This window comes from Ranitomeya variabilis, chromosome 5 (assembly GCF_051348905.1).
Source record: "Ranitomeya variabilis isolate aRanVar5 chromosome 5, aRanVar5.hap1, whole genome shotgun sequence".
NCBI classification, from domain to species: domain Eukaryota; kingdom Metazoa; phylum Chordata; class Amphibia; order Anura; family Dendrobatidae; genus Ranitomeya; species Ranitomeya variabilis.
The window spans coordinates 410,540,172-410,561,958 of record NC_135236.1 but is presented as its reverse complement, the minus strand read 5'-3'; the positions used below and the strand labels follow the sequence as shown (position 1 = coordinate 410,561,958).

The 21,787-nt window shown below is 46.5% G+C and overlaps 1 protein-coding gene across 4 annotated transcripts in view; it reads right to left on the bottom strand.

Moving 5' to 3' along the window:
• The window catches only part of VEZT (vezatin, adherens junctions transmembrane protein), an 84,249-nt gene extending 68,893 nt beyond the window's left edge, over positions 1-15,356 (bottom strand). For 2 of the 4 annotated variants that reach the window (XM_077265149.1, XM_077265150.1), the window contains exon 1: positions 14,963-15,101. Coding sequence is in view for 2 of the 4 variants with exons in the window: in XM_077265147.1 (XP_077121262.1) it covers positions 14,963-14,998 (36 nt within the window). In the remaining 2 variants the exon portion in view is untranslated. Of the gene's footprint in view, positions 1-14,962 lie in introns of all 4 variants that reach the window. The other 2 variants (XM_077265147.1, XM_077265148.1) reach the window with 2 other exon arrangements.
• Between the last annotated feature and the right edge of the window lie 6,431 nt (positions 15,357-21,787).

Below are 21,787 nucleotides of genomic sequence, written 5' to 3'. Positions count from 1 at the left end.
GCTCCATAGAAACATTTGCCCCATATAATGCTGCATATAGGTTGATTATGACCCCATAAGATGCTCCATAGAATATTATGCCCCATATGCTGCTGCTGCGATTATATATATAAAAAAAAAAAAAAAATGACACTCTCACCTCTTGTCCTGAGCAAGTGGGGACACTGGCACTTGCGATATTCACCTGTCCCGGTTCCACCGCCGGGCTCCACTCCGTCTTCCGGCTCTCTGCAGTGACTGTTCAGGCAGAGGGCGGCGCGCACTAACCACGTCATTGCACCCTCTGACCTGAACGTCACAGCCAGAGGACACGGAAGACAGAGCGGCACGCGGCGGTGAACAGGTGAATATCGCAATGCTCACACTCCCCCATCATACTCACCCTCCTGGAGCGGTCCCTGGCAGCTTCTCCGATGCGATGGTCTCTCCGGCGCCGGCAGCTTGTTCCGGTGTTCTGCGGTCACTGGTACCACTCATTAAAGTAATGAATATGCGCTCCACTCCTATGAGAGTGGAGTCGCGTCTATATTCATTACTTTAATGAGCGGTACCATGTGACCGCTGAGCACAGGAAGAGCTGCCGGCGCCCGGAGACCATTGGAGATGCAGGTACTGCGCCGGGAGCAGGTGAGTATGTAACAGCCGCCACTCCCCCTCCAACCCCCTGGGACAATGACTCGAATATAAGCCAAGAGGGGCACATTCAGCCTAAAAAAAATGGGCTGAAAATCTGGGCTTATACTCGAGTATATACGGTATATATGAAAATGTAGGTGCCAAATAGATAATGCAATGTGATAGCCCACCATATAGGAAACAAGGTCTGTAAAGCTGCAGTAGCTTCGTACGCAGTGACCCACAAATTCAAACACAAAAGTCTCTTTTATTGTGTTACTTCACACAGTCAATATAGTAAACGGCTTCTTCATACAGTCCATTAATAATGCATGGCTATATGACGCAGTCAATACACAGGCCGAACTTCCCTCTGTCCAGTTTCCCTGGGTGACCGCACGCCGGTAACAAGTCTCTGTACTCACTCAGCGCACTGCACTCTTTATCCTCTGGAGTGCAGCCGGGTACACATAAGAAAGCCCAAGACGCAGGGTGTCAGTCCTCTGTACTCACTCAGCGCACTGCACTCTTTATCCTCTGGAGTGCAACTGGGTACATATAAATGCATATAACTTCAGTGATCAGTTTACACCAGTTCAATGCAATACATTTCAGATGGCTTTAGATTTGCGGTCCCTAAACAGGCCAGACTTCCCTTGTCCAGTTTCCCTGGGCGACCGCACGCCAACTCAGTCTCTATACGTCTCCATACACACAGCCTCATATGTTGCAGACACTACTCACGCCAGCCCTCCTCTGACTAGTTCTCGTGGGTGTCCTGCATCGCTGTATCACAGTCTCTTGCAGACTCTTTACTCACACAGTCGTACACAGTTCAGGATATCCTCCGGATAGCAGCCGGGCACCATATCCACCTGTTTGCAATCGTTGCACGCTAGTCCTCTTTCGGGCACAGGACATCCACCTCCGGGCACAGGACTGTCCACCTCCGAGACCAGTACCATGGACGACTTGCATCTCTGTGTACGCTGCGGGTGCCAGGCTATTCAGCTGCCCTGGGTGCTAGCTCTGCTAGCCTCCATGCACTCTGCAGACCAGCACACACCAGACTGACACTGACGTGCACCTCGCACACCTGGCCTCACCTGGCCAGACAACTGACACGGCCTGACACACCCATACCCCTTACTGCAGGGCTTTTAAAACACACACAAACCTGTGGCCTTCAGCCACCTGGAAAACCTGGACCGGAAATCCATGACTCTCATGCACACCTATGGACTTCATCCGTCTGCATGCACATTCTGGGGAGAACAAACAGCGCCCCCTAGCTGTATCAGAGGCCACAGCCTCACAGGTCCCATATAATTATCCCATAAGATCTGAATATTTTGTCCACATGTAGTTGGAATATATATACACCATACTTGCAAAAGTGCAAATACCAATGTGCTATATAGTACTACCCATAAGATAAAGATTTCATGTCCACATATACTCGAGTATAAGCCGAGACCCCTAATTTTGCCACAAAAAACTGGGAAAACTTAATGACTCGAGTATAAGCCTAGGGGGGAAAATGCAGCAGCTACCGGTAAATGTCAAAAATAAAAATAGATACCAATAAAAGTTTATTTTTTACAATACTTTATCTTTTTACTTTTTTTTATCTGCATACGGAACTTTTATTGAGCAAGTTGTAAAAGGTCTATATTATTCAGGAAAAAGTGAATCAGTATTTGGCAGCAGTTTTCAGAGTTCTGCACACATATAAAAAAAATTGGAGACTAATTGAAAAATAGAATGATATATGGTACATATTTATTAGCACATCAAGTCAAGACGAGCACCTATGGTCATAACTTCTATCATTATGGGTATCAATATGCAAGTACCGTATATACTCGAGTATAAGCCAACCCGAGTATAAGCCGAGACCCCTAATTTTGCCACAAAAAAACTGGGAAAACTTAATGACTCGAGTATAAGCCTAGGGGGGAAAATGCAGCAGCTACCGGTAAATGTCAAAAATAAAAATAGATACCAATAAAAGTAAAATAAATTGAGACATCAGTAGGTTAAGTGTTTTTGAATATCCATATTGAATCAGGAGCCCCATATAATGCTCCATACAGTTCATGATGGGCCCCATATAATGCTCCATACAAAATGCGCCCCATATAATGCTCCATACAGTTTATGATGGGCCCCATAAGATGCTCCATATTAAAATATGCCCCATATAATGCTGCACAAATATTGATTATGACCCCATAAGATGCTCCATACAGACATTTGCCCCGTATAATGCTGCACAAATGCGGATTATGGTCCCATGCTCCATAGAGATACTTGCCCCATATAACGTTGCACATGGCCCCATAAGATGCTGTTAGGGCTAGCGGAACGCACCGAGTAAATATAGAGGTTTTATTATAATACATGCGTTCGCAGCCCGGGGTCCACCGTGCAGGAGAACCTGCTGCTAGCAAACGGCGGAACTATAAGGCGGTATGAGCTAACCCTGTTACTTCACAGAGTAGCCGAAACTCAAAGCACTGCGCACTGTTTGACTTCACAGTGGCACAGGCTAACTACCCAACTGAGAGCAGTCAGGGGTCATGCATGCACACAAACTCCTCGCCGGAGGTGCCAGCATTCTAGGGGCTTATTTCAGCTGGGTCCCTGAACACAAACTCACATGACCACACTGGCGCAAATAACATGGAACAATACTACCATGCGGCCATGCGAGCCTTAAATAGTTGCAGCACGTACAGGACCTTCCTAGAAGGACCAATGAGAGGCTGCCACAGAGCGTGAGGTGGCCTTAGCTGCAGTATCTGATCATGTGACCCTCGATCTCCACTGAGAGATCTTACTCTGGGCATGCTCAGAACGAGAAAAGCAGGACTTAGTCCCAGAAGCGTCTGCTCGCCGCTGCCCAGCACTGACTTCAATGGCAGAAGCAGGAAAAGCAGCAGTAAGGCTACGTTCACATTTGCGTTTTGCGGCGCAAACGCAGCGTTTTGTGACGCATGCGTCCATTTTTGGCATGATTTTTGGCGCAAAAAAACTGCATCATGCAGCGTCCTCTGCGCCCTGATGCTTGCGCCGAAAATGACGCATGCGTCACAAAACGCTAGACAACGCATGTCCATGCGCCCCCATCTTAAATATAGGGGCGCATGACGCATGCGTCGCTATGCGTTGCCGAACCTGCGCCCGACACAACGCAAATGTAAACATAGCCTAACTCTTTGTACAGAGTCAGACTGAGCGAGACGCTGGGACCGACGTCTCTGCTGAGCAGGCTCCACTGCGGCAGGAGGAGAATGGGAGACCGCAGCGGAGATGGCCCGAGATTCCCCCTGTGCAGAGGCGAGAACTCGACCCCTAACATTACCCCCCCCCCTCCTAGGGCCCCTCCCCCCCTTGGGCCTCGCTACGTTCGAAGGAAGCAATGAGCTGCGGAGCCCGAATGTGCTCAGCAGGCTCCCAGGACCTATCCTCAGGACTGTAACCCTTCCAGTCCACCAAATAAATTTTTTTGCCACAAACCACCTTGCACCCCAAAATAGCGTTCACCTTGTAATCGTCCGTAGACGACTCAGAAAACCGGGACATGTATACGGGCTTAAGGAGGGAAACATGAAAGGTGTCGGTGATACCTAGGCGTGGAGGAAGGGCTAGACGGTAGACCACAGAATTAACCTGTTCGAGGACCTTGAAGGGACCGAAGTAGCGAGGTGCAAACTTAGTGGACTCAACACGCAGCCTGATGTTACGAGCGGAGAGCCACACTAAGTCGCCAGGAGCAAAGGTCGGGGCAGGGCACCGATGTGCATCGGCGGAGGACTCATTCTCTCCTTGGAGGCCCGGATGGCATCCCGAGTGCGGTCCCAAATGTCTCGTGCCTCCACTGCCCAGTCTGCCACCCTGGAGTCAGCAGAGGACACAGGCATAGGCACAGGAACCCGCGGATGTTGGCCGTAATTAAGGAGGAAAGGAGTATGACCGGTGGAGTCGGCTACAGCGTTGTTAAGGGCAAACTCAGCCCACGGTAACAAGGATGCCCAGTCATCCTGCCTGGCAGAAACAAAATGTTGTAAATAAGTGACCAGAGTCTGATTGGCCCTCTCAACCAACCCATTCATCTCGGGATGATAAGCCAAGGAGAGATTTAACTCAATACTGAGTAGACGACAAAGCTCCCTCCAGAATCGAGACGCAAACTGGGGACCCCAGTCACTGACAATCTTGTCCGGCATACCGTGTAAGCGAAAGATATGCTTGATGAACAAGGCTGCCAGAGCCCGTGCAGAAGGTAGTCGTGGAAGAGGCACCAAATGAACCATTTTGGAAAAATGGTGGGTGATCACCCAGATCATGGTGCAGTTACGAGACTTGGGTAAGCCCACCACAAAGTCCATCCCGACCATCTCCCAGGGCCTGTCCGCCACCGGCAGAGGGAAAAGCAACCCAGCTGGCCGATGCCGAGGGGACTTGTTCTTGGCGCAAGAGACACATGCCCGAACATAGTCTGCAACATCACGAGCCATATGCGGCCACCAGTATGTCCTCGCCAGTAACTCAGATGTCCTTTTGGAACCAAAATGTCCACCCACCCTGGACGAGTGTGCCCAAGACAGAACCTCCGGTCGCAAACTGGATGGTACAAAAGTCTTGCCTGGAGGCACAGACTCTAGCGAAACCGGGGCCAAAGTTCTCAGGCTCTCAGTGGGGACAATAAGCCGAGGCTCCTCTTCCTCCTCCACAGATGACACAACGGAGCGAGAGAGAGAGCGTCGGCACGAATGTTCTTCTCCCCAGAAAGAAAATGGAGAGTGAAATGAAACCGGGAGAAAACAAGGACCATCTGGCCTGGCGAGAATTTAACCGCTGGGCTGTCTGCAGGTACACCAAATTTTTATGATCTGTGAAGACTTGGAAGGGAAAACGAGCTCCCTCCAAGAGAGGTCTCTACTCCGAGAAAGCCAACTTCATGGCTAGCAACTCCCTGTCCCCGATGGAATAATTCCTCTCTGCTCGTGAGAAGGTCTTAGAAAAGAAGAAGCAAGGATGCTTCCGACCTTGAGCATCCTTTTGGAAGAGGACTGCTCCAGCGCCAACAGATGAGGCATCCACCTCCATGATAAATGGCTTATCTACATCGGGGCGATGTAGGATGGGAGCGCTAGCGAAGTGTGACTTTATGGAGATAAAGGCCTTGGAGACCTCCTCAGGCCACAATTTGGGATTTGCTCCCTTCTTGGTGAGGGCAACCAAGGGAGCTACCAAAGTTGAGAAGTGCGGAATGAACTGCGGAATGAACTGGCGATAATTAATGAACCCCATAAAGCGCTGCACTGCTTTAAGAGAATGGGGTTCCTGCCAGTCCATCACAGCCTGTAGTTTGGCAGGATCCATAGCCAATCCATGGGCGGAGATGATATAGCCTAGGAAAGGTAAGGACTCCTGCTCAAACATACACTTCTCCAACTTGGCATAGAGGGAGTTTGCCCGTAGGAGGTCGAAGACTTTCCAAACATCTCTCCGGTGGGAGTCAATATCTGGAGAGTAGATGAGAATATCATCCAGATAGACTACGACCGAGGTGGACAGCATATCCCGGAAGATGTCGTTCACAAAGTCTTGGAAAACGGCTGGGGCATTACAGAGCCCGAAGGGCATCACCAGATATTCATAGTGCCCATCCCTGGTGTTAAAAGCCGTCTTCCATTCGCCCCCCTCACGGATGCGAATCAGTTTGTAAGCACCCCGCAGATCTAATTTAGTAAATACCCTTGCTCCCCGAAGCCTATCGAAGAGCTCAGATATCAAGGGCAAAGGATACTTATTCTTAACGGTGATGGCGTTAAGACCCCTGTAATCTATGCATGGACGCAGTTCCCCATTCTTCTTCTGCACGAAGAAGAACCCAGCCCCAGCAGGTGACACTGACTTCCTGATGAACCCTCTTGCCAGATTCTCTTGAATGTACGGAGACATTGCCTCCGTCTCAGGGAGAGATAATGGATAGACTCGACCCCGGGGAGGCTCAGCACCAGGCAAGAGGTCACTAGGACAGTCATAGGGGCGATGGGGCGGAAGGGTCTCCGCCGCCTTTTTGGAGAACACGTCCGCATAAGACCAATATTGCTTGGGGGGAGAGGATAGATCTGCGGGTACCTCTGTAGTAGCAACCTGAACGCAATCCCTCTGACACCTACCCCCACAAGATTCACCCCATCCCAACATTCTGCCTGAGGAGCACTCGATATGAGGAGAGTGGTACCGTAGCCAAGGTATCCCCAACAGGACCTCATCAATTCCCTCAGGAATGACGAGCAGAGATATAATCTCCTGATGGGATGGTGAGATGGTCAGAGTAAAAGGGATGGTCTGGTGTGTTATCTGTGAGGGCAGTGTCGACCCATTCACCACTCGTACCGTTACTGGTTGAGCTAGCATAACCAGCGGTATTGCGTGATGTTGGGCGAAGGCAGAAGACATAAAACTGCCCTCCGCCCCAGAATCCACGCAGAGCTCTACCGAGTGGGAGGATGAGCCTATAGTAATTGTCCCCTTAAAGGACAATTTGGAGGCAAACGTCGCCGTGTCTAGTGTACCGCCACCTACTACCACTAGACGCTGACGTTTCCTCGACCGCTGGGGACATCTGGTGGCAAGATGTCCTGATTGCTGGCAAAGATGACAGACCTTGAGTGCACAAGCGGTCTGGGACTTAGATCCCGTTCATGACACTACCATGGTCTCATGTGACTCAGGAACCAGGACCGGAGATTCCAGAGGTTTGGCGAAGGTGGGAGCCAGCCGAAACCTCTGCCTACACTGGGCTCGCTCTAACCTCCGCTCATTAAAACGGAGGTCAATACGAGTAGAGACAGTTATTAACTCCTCCAGTGTGGCAGGAATCTCCCTAGTGGCCAGAGCGTCCTTCACGTGATCTGCCAGCCCCCTCCAAAATATGGGGATAAGGGCTTTATCCGACCACTCCAGCTCAGAAGCTAAAGTACGGAAGTGGACGGGAAAATGGCTGACCAAGGACACTCCCTGAGTTAATGCCAGCAGTTGGAGCGCCGTGTCATGGGTGACTCGAGGTCCTAAAAAGACCTGTTTCAAAGTGCTCAGGAACAGCGAAGCACTCTGCACCACATGATCGCCACGCTCCCACAGCGGCGTAGCCCATTCCAATGTCCTGTCCGACAAGAGAGACACAATAAATCCCACCTTAGCTCGCTCTGTGGGAAAACGTGCAGCCAGGAGCTCGAGATAGATAGAGCACTGACTCACGAATCCCCTACAAGATTTGCTATCTCCAGAAAATTTTTCTGGCAGCGGGAGGTGAGATAATGTCGGAACAGGGGTGGTAGTGGACAAGGTTGCTGCAGCCATGCTAGCAGCCTGTACAGCAACTGCGGTAACATCCACAGCTGAGGTTGAGCTCTCGAGAGCCGCCAACCTACCCTCCAGCTGCTGGATATACCGCAAGGATTGCTGAATGTCCGCCATTTACTAGCCAGACCCTGGCGCTAGTATTATGTTAGGGCTAGCGGAACGCACCGAGTAAATATAGAGGTTTTATTATAATTAATGCGTTTGCAGCCAGGGGTCCACCGTGCAGGAGAACCTGCTGCTAGCAAACGGCGGAACTATAAGGCGGTATGAGCTAGCCCTGTTACTTCACAGAGTAGCCGAAACTCAAAGCACTGCGCCCTGTTTGACTTCACAGTGGCACAGGCTAACTACCCAACTGAGAGCAGTCAGGGGTCATGCATGCACACAAACTCCTCTATGGGAGTGGAGTGAGGTCCATATTCATTACTGTATTGAGCGGTGTGACCGCTCAATACAGGAAGAAGCTGTCAGCGCCCGGAGAAGCAGGGACCGCACCAGGAGAAGATGAGTGTTATTAGACAGCTGCCGCTCCCCCTTCCCTGCCGACCCCTGGGAATGACTCGAGTATAAGCCGAGAGGGGCAATTTCAGCCTAAAAAATGGGCCGAAATTCTCGGCTTATACTCGAGTATATACGGCAGTTATAAGTACTAACTATACTAAAGTGCAAGTGCTGGTGGACTATACAATACTGCTGCACATGTCAGATGTTTGAAAGGTTTACAACTACAGGTACACAATACATGCCAAGTAAAAGGAATGAGAGTATGACCCTTCGCCAATCACCCCAGTCACCTCCCATTTGTTTAGACAGTACTTATAAACTTGCCAATCATAAGATGACTCCACCCTTTGATTAAAGTATACTGAAACGCACGTCAGGGAGGGGGCATGTCGTGGATGCAGCAAGTAATACAGATTCATGACCTAGGCTCAGGTATATACAGTGGGTATGGAAAGTATTCAGACCCCTTTAAAAAAAAAAAGTCACTCTTTGTTTCATTGCAGCCATTTGGTAAATTCAAAAAGTTCATTTTTTTCACATTAACCCCTTTACCCCCAAGGGTTGTTTGCACGTTAATGACCAGGCCAATTTTTACAATTCTGACCACTGTCCCTTTATGAGGTTATAACTCTGGAACGCGTCAACGGATCCCGGTGTCTCTGACTGTTTTCTCGTGACATATTGTACTTCCATTATAGTGGTAACATTTCTTTGAACATCAGCACAATTTTGGAACCAAAATTTTTTTTGGTTAGAGAGTTATAAGGGTTTAAAGTTGACCAGCAATTTCTCATTTTTACAACACCATTTATTTTTTTTTAGGGACCACATCTCATTTGAAGTTATTTTGAGGGGTCTATATGATGGAAAATACCCAAATGTGACACCATTCTAAAAACTGCACCCCTCAAGGTGCTCAAAACCACATTCAAGAAGTTTATTAACCCTTCAGGTGTTTCACAGGAATTTTTGGAATGTTTAAATAAAAATGAACATTTAACTTTTTTACTCAAAAAATTTATTTCAGCTCCAATTTGTTCTATTTTACAAAGGGTAACAGGAGAAAATGGACCCCAAAAGTTGTTGTACAATTTGTCCTGAGTACGCCGATACCCCATATGTGGGGGTAAACCACTGTTTGGGTGCATGGCAGAGCTCGGAAGCGAAGGAGTGCCATTTGACTTTTCAATGCAAAATTGACTGGAATTCAGATGGGACGCCATGTTGCGTTTGGAGAGCCCCTGATGTGACTAAACATTAAAACCCCCAACAAGTGACACTATTTTGGAAAGTACACCCCCTAAGGAACTTATCTAGATGTGTGGTGAGCACTTTGACCCATTAAGTGATTCACAGAAGTTTATAATGCAGAGCCGTAAAAATAAAAAATCCTTTTTTTTCCCACAAAAATTATTTTTTAGCCCCCAGTTTTGTATTTTCCCAAGACTAACAGGAGAAATTGGACCCCAAACGTTGTTGTCCAATGTGTCCTGAGTACGCCGATACCCCATATGTTGGGGTAAACCCCTGTTTGTGCGCACGGGAGAGCTCGGAAGGGAAGGAGCACTGTTTTACTTTTTCAAAGCAGAATTGGCTGGAATTGAGATTGGACGCAATGTCGCATTTGGAGAGCCCCTGATGTGCCTAAACAGTGGAAACCCCCCAATTATTATAACTGAAACCCTAATCCAAACACACCCCTAACCCTAATCTCAACTGTAACCCTAACCACACCCCTAACCCTGACACACCCCTAACCCTAATCCCAACCCTATTTACAACTGTAAATGTAATCCTAACCCTAACTTTAGCCCCAACCCTAACTTTAGCCCCAACCCTAACCCTAACTGTAGCCCTAACCCTAGCCCCAACCCTAACCCTATACCTAACCCTAACCCTAGCCCTAATGGGAAAATGGAAATAAATACATTTTTTTAATTTAATTTTTCGTAACTAAGGGGGTGATGAAGGGGGGGTTTGATTTACTATTTGATTTACTATTTATAGCAGGTTTTCTAGCGGATTTTTATGATTGGCAGCCGTCACACACTAAAAGACGCTTTTTATAGCAAAAAATGTTTTTTGCGTTACCACATTTTGAGTGCTATAATTTTTCCATATTTTGGTCCACAGAGTCATGTGAGGTCTTGTTTTTTGCGGGACGAGTTGACGTTTTTATTGGTAACATTTTCGGGAACGTGACATTTTTTGATCACTTTTTATTCCGATTTTTGTGAGGCAGAATGACCAAAAACCAGCTATTCATGAATTTCTTTTGGGGGGGCGCTTATACCGTTCCGCGTTTGGTAAAATGGATAAAGCAGTTTTATTCTTCGGGTCAGTACGATTACAGCGATACCTCATTTATATCATTTTTTTATGTTTTGGCGCTTTTATACGATAAAAACTATTTTATAGAAAAAATAATTATTTTTGCATCGCTTTATTCTGAGGACTATAAATTTTTTTTAATTTTTCGCTGATGATGCTGTATGGCGGCTCGTTTTTTGCGGGACAAGATGACGTTTTCAGCGGTACCATGGTTATTTATATCCGTCTTTTTGATCGCATGTTATTCCACTTTTTGTTCTGCGGTATGATAATAAAGCGTTTTTTGCCTAGTTTTTTTTTTTACGGTGTTCACTGAAGGGGTTAACTAGTAGGACAGTTTTATAGGTCGGGTCGTTACGGACGCGGCGATACTAAATATGTGTACTAAGTATTGGAACAACCTTTTTTTATTATCATTATTTATTTAGGAATTTTTATTTTTATTTTTTTTTCTACACATGTAATTTTTTTTTATTTATTTTTTTACATTTTTACTTTGCCCCAGGGGGGGACATCACAGTAAAGTGACAGATCGTCAATCTGACACTTTGCTGTGCACTGTGTCAGATCGGCGATCACACAGCACAGCAGGGAGGCTTCCAGGCGCCTGCTCTGAGCAGGCCCTGTGAAGCCACCTCCCTGCAGGACCCGGATGCAGCCCCGCGGCCATTTTGGATCCGGGGCTTGCAGGGAGGAGACGCTCGGTACAAGGTGAGCACATTGCCTTGTACCGATCGTCTCAGGGAAGCACGCAGGGAGCCCCCTCCCTGCGTGATGCTTCCCTGTACCGCCGGAACACTGCGATCATGTTTGATCGCGGTGTGCCGGGGGTTAATGTGCTGGGGGCGGTCCGTGACCGCTCCTGGCACATAGTGCCGGATGTCAGCTGCGATCGCGCTGGACGTACTATTCCGTCCTTGGGAAGTAGGGCCCACCCCACATAGACGGAATAGTACGTCCAATGACAGAAAGGGGTTAATGTACACTCTGCACCCCATCTTGACTCAAAAAAACAGAAATGTAGAAATTTTTGCATATTTATTAAAACAGAATAACTGAAATATCACATGATCATAAGCATTCAGACTCTTTGCTCAGACACTCATATTTAAGTCACATGCTGTCCATTTCCTTGTGATCCTCCTTGAGATGGTTCTACTCCTTCATTGGAGTCCAGCTGTGTTTAATTAAACTGATAGGACTTGATTTGGAAAGGCACACACCTGTCTATGTAAGACCTCGCAGGTCACAGTGCATGTCAATGAGAAATCATGAGGTTAAAGGAACTGGCCAAGGAGCTCAGAGACACAATTGTGGCAAGGCACAGATCTGGCCAAGGTTACAACAGATTTTCTGCAGTACTCAAGGTTCCTAAGAGCACAATGGCCTCCATAATCCTTAAATGGAAGAAGTTTGGGACCACCAGAAGTCTTCCTAGACCTGGTCACCCAGCTAAACTGAGCAATCATGGGACAAGAGCCTTGGTGAGAGAGGTAAAGAAGAACCCCAAGATCACTGTGGCTGAGCTCCAGAGATGCAGTAGGGAGATGGGAGAAAGTTCCACAAAGTCAACTATCACTGCAGCCCCCTACCAGTCGGGCCTTTATGGCAGAGTGGCACGACGGAAGCCTCTCAGTGAAAGACATATGAAAGCCCACATAGAGCTTGCTAAAAAACACATGAAGGACTCCCAGACTATAAGAAATACGATTCTCTGGTCTGATGAGACAAAGATAGACATTTTTGGCGATAATTCTAAGTGGTATGTGTAGAGAAAACCAGGCACTGCTCATCACCTGCCCAATACAATCCCAAAAGTGAAACATGGTGGTGGCAGCATCATGCTATGGGTGTGTTTTTCAGCTGCAGGGATAGGACGACTGGTTGCCATTGAAGGAAACATGAATGCGGCCAAGTACAGATATATCCTGGATGAAAACCTCTTCCAGAGTGCTCTGGACCTCAATCTTGGTCAAATAGTCACCTTCCAACAAGACAATGACTATAAATACACAGCTAAAATAACAAATGAGTGGCTTCAGAACAACTCTGTGACCATTCTTGACTGGCCCAGCCAGATCTCTGACCTAAACCCAATTGAACATCTCTGGAGAGACCTGAAAATGGCTGTCCACCAACGTTCACCATCCAACCTGATGGAACTGGAGAGGATCTGCAATGAAGAATGGCAGAGGATCTCCAAATCCAGGTGTGAAAAACTTGTTGAATCATTCCCAAGAGAAATTAATTATTGAGAAAAATGAACTTTTTTGAATTTACCAAATGGCTGCAATGAAACAAAGACTAAAAAATGTAAAGGGGTCTGAATACTTTACATCCCCACTGTAAGTAAGTCTATGGGTCCGGTGTACGGGCTCAATAGTAAGTCTATGGGTTCATACATGCACGCAGAGTGGTGAGAGCACACCGCCACTAGCCCATGGCTTCCTGCTCTGCAGAGTTCGGGTACACTCATGAAGACTGACAGTTGGGTCCGGCAACATAAAGCAAGGGCTCTCCCAATCTGCTATCAGCGGCAGCTTTATCTATGCAGTATAGGAGAAGCCCAGGGGCCCGAGGCAAGGAAGATCCAGGGATCTGGCCAGCATCAAAGTGCCATGAGCAGGATGTAAAGCATAGAGCCTGCAAGCAACGCATGCTCCTTACCAACTCGGGAGACTGCAAGGAAGATTATTAAAAAGGTGAATTGCACGGTTTGCAATTTTAACTATAGAACTTGAGACAACCCCTCTAATATATGCTGAAAAGATATTAATGTACATGAAGACTGTCACAGTGGACCTGAACATCAATCATATCTGGAGGACTCCGAGTATGGATGGATATTTTATTGCATCAAACAGTAGGCGGTTTCATCTGTGGACCGATGGGGAGTGCAGAGTCCTGCCGGATGTGGGATTACCGTACCTCCAGGTCTACAAGGACTTGGTTAGCTCGGACGCACTCGCAGGTGCTGGGAGTTCACAACACATTTGCATTAGCTTACCTCAACAAGCCCAGCATGGAAATCACCCAGCCTCAGCCCAACATACTGCTGTCTGGGGATGTGTGCATACAACGCCATTTGTAGGGTCACTAATACATCTGTTGGTTGCCCTGTGTGGATGTACGTCTACACTGGAATGAATAAGAATTCATACTTACCTTTTTATATTATTATATGTGCAATAAATAGTGACTGGTGAGGGTCTGTGTCCCTCTCCTCATTATCTAAAGTTGTGATCTATGTGGCTGTATTCACAGTTCTGCTGGCTTCAGAGCTGTAATCTGCCTGCATCGGTGATTTAGGATCTAGGGAGCTTAGTATTTCCAACCAGAGATTATTGTACAAACTAAGTGATCCACTGCATTGCAGACTGTTAGCAAGCTTCCCATCAGACACATCCCTAGGTGATATCAATAACAAGCAGCAGAACTAGGAGTTCTGCTCTGGATTCTAACACTAGATGAAATACTCCTGTTGTAAAATGTCGGTGAGATGTGGACGTATACTTGCGACATACATGTGGTTGTAAATTAAAGTCAAGCTCGGAGATCACCGTTTAAGTGGCCAAATGAGGCTGGCTGAACTGGACAAGCCCCAGAAGTCTCACCCATTACCCCTCCCCCAAGACCAGAGATCATGGTGATGATGTGAGTTCTGGATAGATAGGTGCAACATCTTATAGACCATACCGGCTCATATCACTCGGTACAAGCATGCTATTGTGAAAATGGGAGTTTGCATAGAATTTACTCCTTATTTGCATATCAACAGAATATCTTAAAGGAATTGTCCATTTTACACACCTCTATCCCAGAGTGGTCAGAGGCACATATACAAGGGTGGCACATCTCAGGAGTGCACCAGAAATGCAGCCAGCACTACATGGTCCAGCAATGGCTACATGATCTCTGCATTTACCCTAAATGATGGAAGAGACGGGACAGATGGGGCACAACTCATATGTAACATGTGCACAAGCTGCAGGACAAAGATCATTCACCTGTCACTCAAATACACCCATCCTGCCAGACCAGCTCCATTATACCGAGCCCAAGCGCTCCCAGGGCGCAGCCTCCCGGGCATGCACCTGCACACAGCACAAAGGAGGCTATTGTCACCCACCTCAAACACCACTTCTTCATCAAACTCCGCAGTCATTGCTGTCCGCCATGCCACACAACGCGGCACTCTGGGAAGCCGAGTCCTCAGCCGTGATGTCACTAGTGTGGTCACTGCGCGCAGCTGGGTTATTAGAACTACATTTCCCAGAGAGCAACGCGGCTCCTCCGTTTAGGCCGATTAGTGGAGTGTCAGCCGCTCTTCAAGGTGGAGAGAGAGAGGCGAGGGGTGTGAGTGGCTATTGTGTGGGCGAGGCACCGAGTAGTCACAGGCTGGCACTGTGTTATATGGCCGCATCAGAGTGGCAGACACCACAACTACTATATGGTGGCCAGGTCTTGTCTGCTGCGCGTTATAAGGGGCCACTGCTTGTTTTACTAGTCCCCCTAATAATGACGCGTGACCCCTCCTTCCATGACAGTACATGCCCATCCACTGGCACATTTGACAACACTTTAATGCCAAAGTGACGGCTTTAAAAGCTGTAAAACATTTTCTCATTCAGTTAGTCAAATCCTTTTTAGCACATTATTTCGTGCTACATGGGGTCTAATGATGTATTTTTTTATATCCAGATTTTTTTCATCAATATTGGAAAAATGTAAAGAAAAAAATTATTTTTCATGCTTTCTTTTTTTTTTTTTTTGGGTTGGTGAGTTTTTTTTACCTCAGTGTTTATAAGCTAAAGCCAGGAGAGGAACAATCGGAGGGAAAGTATAATAGAAACATATGCACCACTTCTGTATTTATCACCCACTCCTGGTTTTGGCTTACAAATACTGAGGTAAAATACTGACCAAATACTGACCGTGGCCTTACAAGCACAATGAAGCACTATAATACATGTCAACTTTTTCTTTCCACAACAATTATTTTTATATCCGACACTTTTTTCTGTTGGAAGTGCGGGTAAAAATAACTTAGTTTTTTAATTCACTTTTTTGCTGCTCTTTCTTCCTTTTTTTTCTCCTCACAATGTTTTCTCAGTAAGGTCATAAAAAGACCCAGGGGAGAAATTTCAGTGTTTAAAAATAGCATTTTTTCGCTTTGTTCCCCTGTTACTGGAGCTGGTTCGTTAGGCCCAGTTACAGGGCAAATGTCGCCTCCTGCCCACACTGCAGCAGCACCCGGCGATCACAGATCACTAGGACGGGAGGAGGCAGTGAGGTTTCTGCCTCCTATACTGTACACAGCGGCTCATTCAGCACTGTACAGCTGTCCGGAAGGCAGAGACAGTGATAAACCGTCTCCGTCTTCTCTCTGGGGATTTTGGGCAGCTCCCCGCTCCTGCACGCTCTATGCACCTGCTGATTGTACAATGACATTTTTGGACGGTCCGCAAGTAGTTAGAGGAACATACCTCCTACTAAATTTAGTGTCATGCTGGCAGTGAATCTGATCTATTTGCATGCTATGAGCAGCCTCAGAAATTTGTGCCTTTTTAGATGCTTTCAAATCTCAACAATCTTAGAATTTTTTTTTTCTGTAATTATGTATGTGATGTTATGTTTCAAACTACCGATCGCCATTTTCTCCAGTTTCCAGCTCCACTCCAGTCACCTTCTCCTGTCCCACAGGACATGGACTCAGCCTGTCCTGCTCACACAGTGGTTTATGTGTTTACCTGACGCTGCTTTCTCAATGGCCTTGTTCTGAATCTCATAGGCTACACTCACACATCTGTGTGACACGTCCGTGTGATATTCGTTTTTTTGTCAGACCGCACTCTCATCAATATGCTGAGTCATGCAGATACCATTTTAAAAACAGATCTGTGTGTCCTATCCATGAGACTCAGAGCATATCCTATTCTCATCCATTTTGCGGATCAGACTTGTCCATTAAAGTCTATGTGGATCCTTTAAACACTGGAATCCATCACTCAGCACCATCATCCATAAATTAATATCTGCTCCAGCAGCGGTTGGATGTAAGCAATTTGCGGAGTCGTCATGCAGTGTTTAGTGACTGTCGCTACTACCGAGAAATCTAGTTTATAATGGGAAATAAACTGCTGTATTTGGTAGCGACCACTATACAGTGCACAGAGCTGCCGTGTTTCGCTCCATACATTCCTTACATCCAGGTGCTCCCGAAGAAGTTATCAGATGAAAAGTAAGGGTGCCGATCTCATATTGATGACCTATTCTATGGATGAATCATCAATATGTTAGGCTACTTTCACACTAGCGTCGTGCACTGCACGTCACAATGCGTCGTTGTGGATAAAAAACGCATCCTGCAAAGTTGCCAGCAGGATGCGTTTTTTTTCCATAGACGTTTATTTGCGACGCAGTGCCACACGTCGCAACCGTCATGCGACGGTTGCGCCGTGTTTTGGCGCACCGCCGCCACAAAAAAGTTACATGTAACTTTTTTTGTGCATCGAGACCGCCATAACTCTGCCCTCTCCTCCCCGGACCTTGCAATGGGGCAGCGGAAGCGTCGTAAGACTGCTTCCGCTGCCCACGTCGGGCATTTTTTGCACAGTATGCGTCGGTACGGCGGGCCGACGCAGCGCGACAGCCCCGTACCGACGCTAGTGTGAAAGCAGCCTTAGAGACAGACACCCCATTCTTTTAGTGGATTTGACATGTGCATCTTGTGGTCAGTGAGCTACACAATCAGATGTCTGGGTCCATAAGAAGAGTTACCACACTTCAAAATCCTTTTAATTGCCAACATTCTTTATCAATTTCTTTTAGGCCTCTTTCACACTTCCGTCGTTTAGCCAACGTCGCAATGTGTCGTTTTGGAGAAAAAACGCATCCTGCAAAGTTGCCCGCATGATGCGTTTTTTCTCCATAGACTTGCATTAGCGACGCATTGCGACGTGCAACAGATGCGTCGTGTTTTTGAGGTCCGTCGTGATGAAAAAACGTTCAATGTAACGTTTATTCGTCCGTCAGAACCGCCATTTCCGACCGCGCATGCGCAGCTGAACTCCGCCCCCTCCGCCCTGGAACTCATAATGGGCAGCAGATGCGTCTGAAAACTGCATCCGCTGCCCACGTTGTGCACTATTTGCACAACGTCCGTCGGTACGTGGGGCTGACGGTTTGCGACGGCCCTGTACCGACGGAAATGTTAAAGAGGCCTTAGTAGGGTAGAACTGCTGAGAGCAAAAAAGTACAAAGGAGTAATCTGGAAGCTTGATGTTGGAACAAAACTGCCTAAGGGTAAGTTAACACTAAAAGTTTTTTTCAGCGTTTTATTTTTCTGCAGCAAAACCTGATCTCTTGGCAGGAAAGAAGCTGCAGAAAAAAGCATGTTTTTCGTGCGACGGTTTTGGTATGCTAGATTTGTCTTGTGCATGCTGATAAAGTTTAGTGTTGAAAAAAAAAGTCCTATTCTATAGAGTCAGGTTTTGGCATAAAAAACGCAGCAAAACATGATACCTGTGTTTTTTGTGCAGCGCCCCGATGGCATGAACTTATATGAACTCTTGAGCATGGGAAAATCAGCTGGCATTTTGCAAGGCTGAAGAGTTCATTTGAGTTCATGCCACCAGGGGGCGCAGCTTCGGTGACGGCACCGCTAGTCACCGAACTCCGCTCCCTGAATTTCACTCATTCCCCAGTCGTTTACAGCCGGGAGCTGCCGCATTAGCAGCGCTCCTGGTTTTAAAATGTAAATGCCCCCATATATGCATTACTGCGTGGGACTTGACTGTACGGCGGACAGGTATAGGATATTGATGCTTTTTTATTTTGGAATTTTTTACAGGAGAACGACGGCTTCACTTGGATTGAGAGTGTAATAAAGATATTAAACCTGTGTGTTTCATTATTTCATTAAAATACTTAATTCTTAATGTGTGTGTGTATTTTTAACCCTCTCCTACTATTGGATTAATAATGGATAGGTGTCTTCTTGACACCTCTCCATTATTAGCCAGGCTTAATGTCACCATACAATAGCAAGGTGACATGAACCCCATATTACCCCATATGCCAATGCTACAGGGCAGTGGGACGAGAGAGGTTAAGTGCCGGATTAGGCAAATCTTACAGATGCGCCTTTTCTGGAGTGGCTGGGGGCAGATGTTTTTAGTCAGGGATAGCAATAACCATGGTCCCTCTCTAGGCTATTAATAAATGCCCTCAGTCACCGGCTTTCCCTCTCTGGTGGAGAAAATTGTGCGGGAGCCCACACCAGTTATTTCCATGAATTAATCCTTTAATTTAACACCTACAACTCCCATATTTTACACACACACACACACACACACACACACACACACACACACACACACACACACACACACACACACACACACTACTAACATTATTAGTGAGGGACATATAAAAATCTAATGGATATGCAATGGTTTACTGTATGTAAACCACGTCTCATATACTGTCGGGTTCTGCAATGATTTTACAGAACCCGACAATTTAATTATCGGCTATTCTGCTAACTAACTCTCTATGAAATATATATATATATATATATATATATATATATATATATATATATATACAGTGGGGCAAAAAAGTATTTAGTCATTCAGCAATAGTGCAAGTTCCACCACTTAAAAAGATGAGAGGCGTCTGTAATTTACATCATAGGTAGACCTCAACTATGGGAGACAAACTGAGAAAAAAAAATCCAGAAAATCACATTGTCTGTTTTTTTATCATTTTATTTGCATATTATGGTGGAAAATAAGTATTTGGTCAGAAACAAACAATCAAGATTTCTGGCTCTCACAGACCTGTAACTTCTGCTTTAAGAGTCTCCTCTTTCCTCCACTCATTACCTGTAGTAATGGCACCTGTTTAAACTTGTTATCAGTATAAAAAGACACCTGTGCACACCCTCAAACAGTCTGACTCCAAACTCCACTATGGTGAAGACCAAAGAGCTGTCAAAGGACACCAGAAACAAAATTGTAGCCGTGCACCAGGCTGGGAAGACAGAATCTGCAATAGCCAACCAGCTTGGAGTGAAGAAATCAACAGTGGGAGCAATAATTAGAAAATGGAAGACATTCAAGACCACTGATAATCTCCCTCGATCTGGGGCTCCACGCAAAATCCCACCCCGTGGGGTCAGAATGATCACAAGAACGGTGAGCAAAAATCCCAGAACCATGCCGGGGGACCTAGTGAATGAACTGCAGAGAGCTGGGACCAATGTAACAAGGCCTACCATAAGTAACACACTACGCCACCATGGACTCAGATCCTGCAGTGCCAGACGTGTCCCACTGCTTAAGCCAGTACATGTCCGGGCCCATCTGAAGTTTGCTAGAGAGCATTTGGATGATCCAGAGGAGTTTTGGGAGAATGTCCTATGGTCTGATGAAACCAAACTGGAACTGTTTGGTAGAAACACAACTTGTCGTGTTTGGAGGAAAAAGAATACTGAGTTGCATCCATCAAACACCATACCTACTGTAAAGCATGGTGGTGGAAACATCATGCTTTGGGGCTGTTTCTCTGCAAAGGGGCCAGGACGACTGATCCGGGTAAATGAAAGAATGAATGGGGCCATGTATCGTGAGATTTTGAGTGTAAACCTCCTTCCATCAGCAAGGGCATTGAAGATGAAACGTGGCTGGGTCTTTCAACATGACAATGATCCAAAGCACACCGCCAGGGCAATGAAGGAGTGGCTTCGTAAGAAGCATTTCAAGGTCCTGGAGTGGCCTAGCCAGTCTCCAGATCTCAACCCTATAGAAAACCTTGGGAGGGAGTTGAAAGTCCGTGTTGCCAAGCAAAAAGCCAAAAACATCACTGCTCTAGAGGAGATCTGCATGGAGGAATGGGCCAACATACCAACAACAGTGTGTGGCAACCTTGTGAAGACTTACAGAAAACGTTTGACCTCTGTCATTGCCAACAAAGGATATTTTACAAAGTATTGAGATGAAATTTTGTTTCTGACCAAATACTTATTTTCCACCATAATATGCAAATAAAATGATAAAAAAACAGACAATATGATTTTCAGGAATTTTTTTTCTCAGTTTGTCTCCCATAGTTGAGGTCTACCTATGATGTAAATTACAGACGCCTCTCATCTTTTTAAGTGGTGGAACTTGCACTATTGCTGAATGACTAAATACTTTTTTGTCCCACTGTATATATGTGTGTGTGTGTGTGTGTGTGTCACTGACATATACACTGCTCAAAAAAATAAAGGGAACACTAAAATCCCACATCCTAGATAACAGTGAATGAAATATTCCATTTGTAAATCTGTATTCATTACATAGTGGAATGTGTTGAGAACAATAAAACCTAAACATTATCAATGCAAATCACAACTAATATCCCACGGATGTCTGGAGTTGGAATGATGCTCAAAATCAAAGTGGAAAATAAAGTTACAGGCTGATCCAACTTCAGTGGAAATGCCTCAAGACAAGGAAATGATGTTCAGTAGTGTGTGTGTCCTCCACGTGCCTGTATTACCTCCCTACAATGCCTGGGCATGCTCCTGATGAGACGGTGGATGGTCTCCAGTGGGATCTCCTCCAGACCTGGACTAAAGCATCCACCAACTCCTGGACAGCCTGTGGTGCAACGTGACGCTGGTGGATGGTGCGAGACATGATGTCCCAGATGTGTTTAATCGGATTCAGTACCGGGGAACGGGCGGGCCAGTCCATAGCTTCAATGCCTTCATCCTGCTGGAACTGCGGACACACTCCAGCCACATGAGGTCTGGCATTGTCCTGCATTAGGAGGAACCCAGGGCCAACCGCACCAGCATATCGTCTCACAAGGGGTCTGAGGATCTCATCTCGGTACCTATTGGCAGTCAGGCTACTTCTGGCGAGCACATGGAGGGCTGTGCGGCCCTTCAAAGAAATGCCAC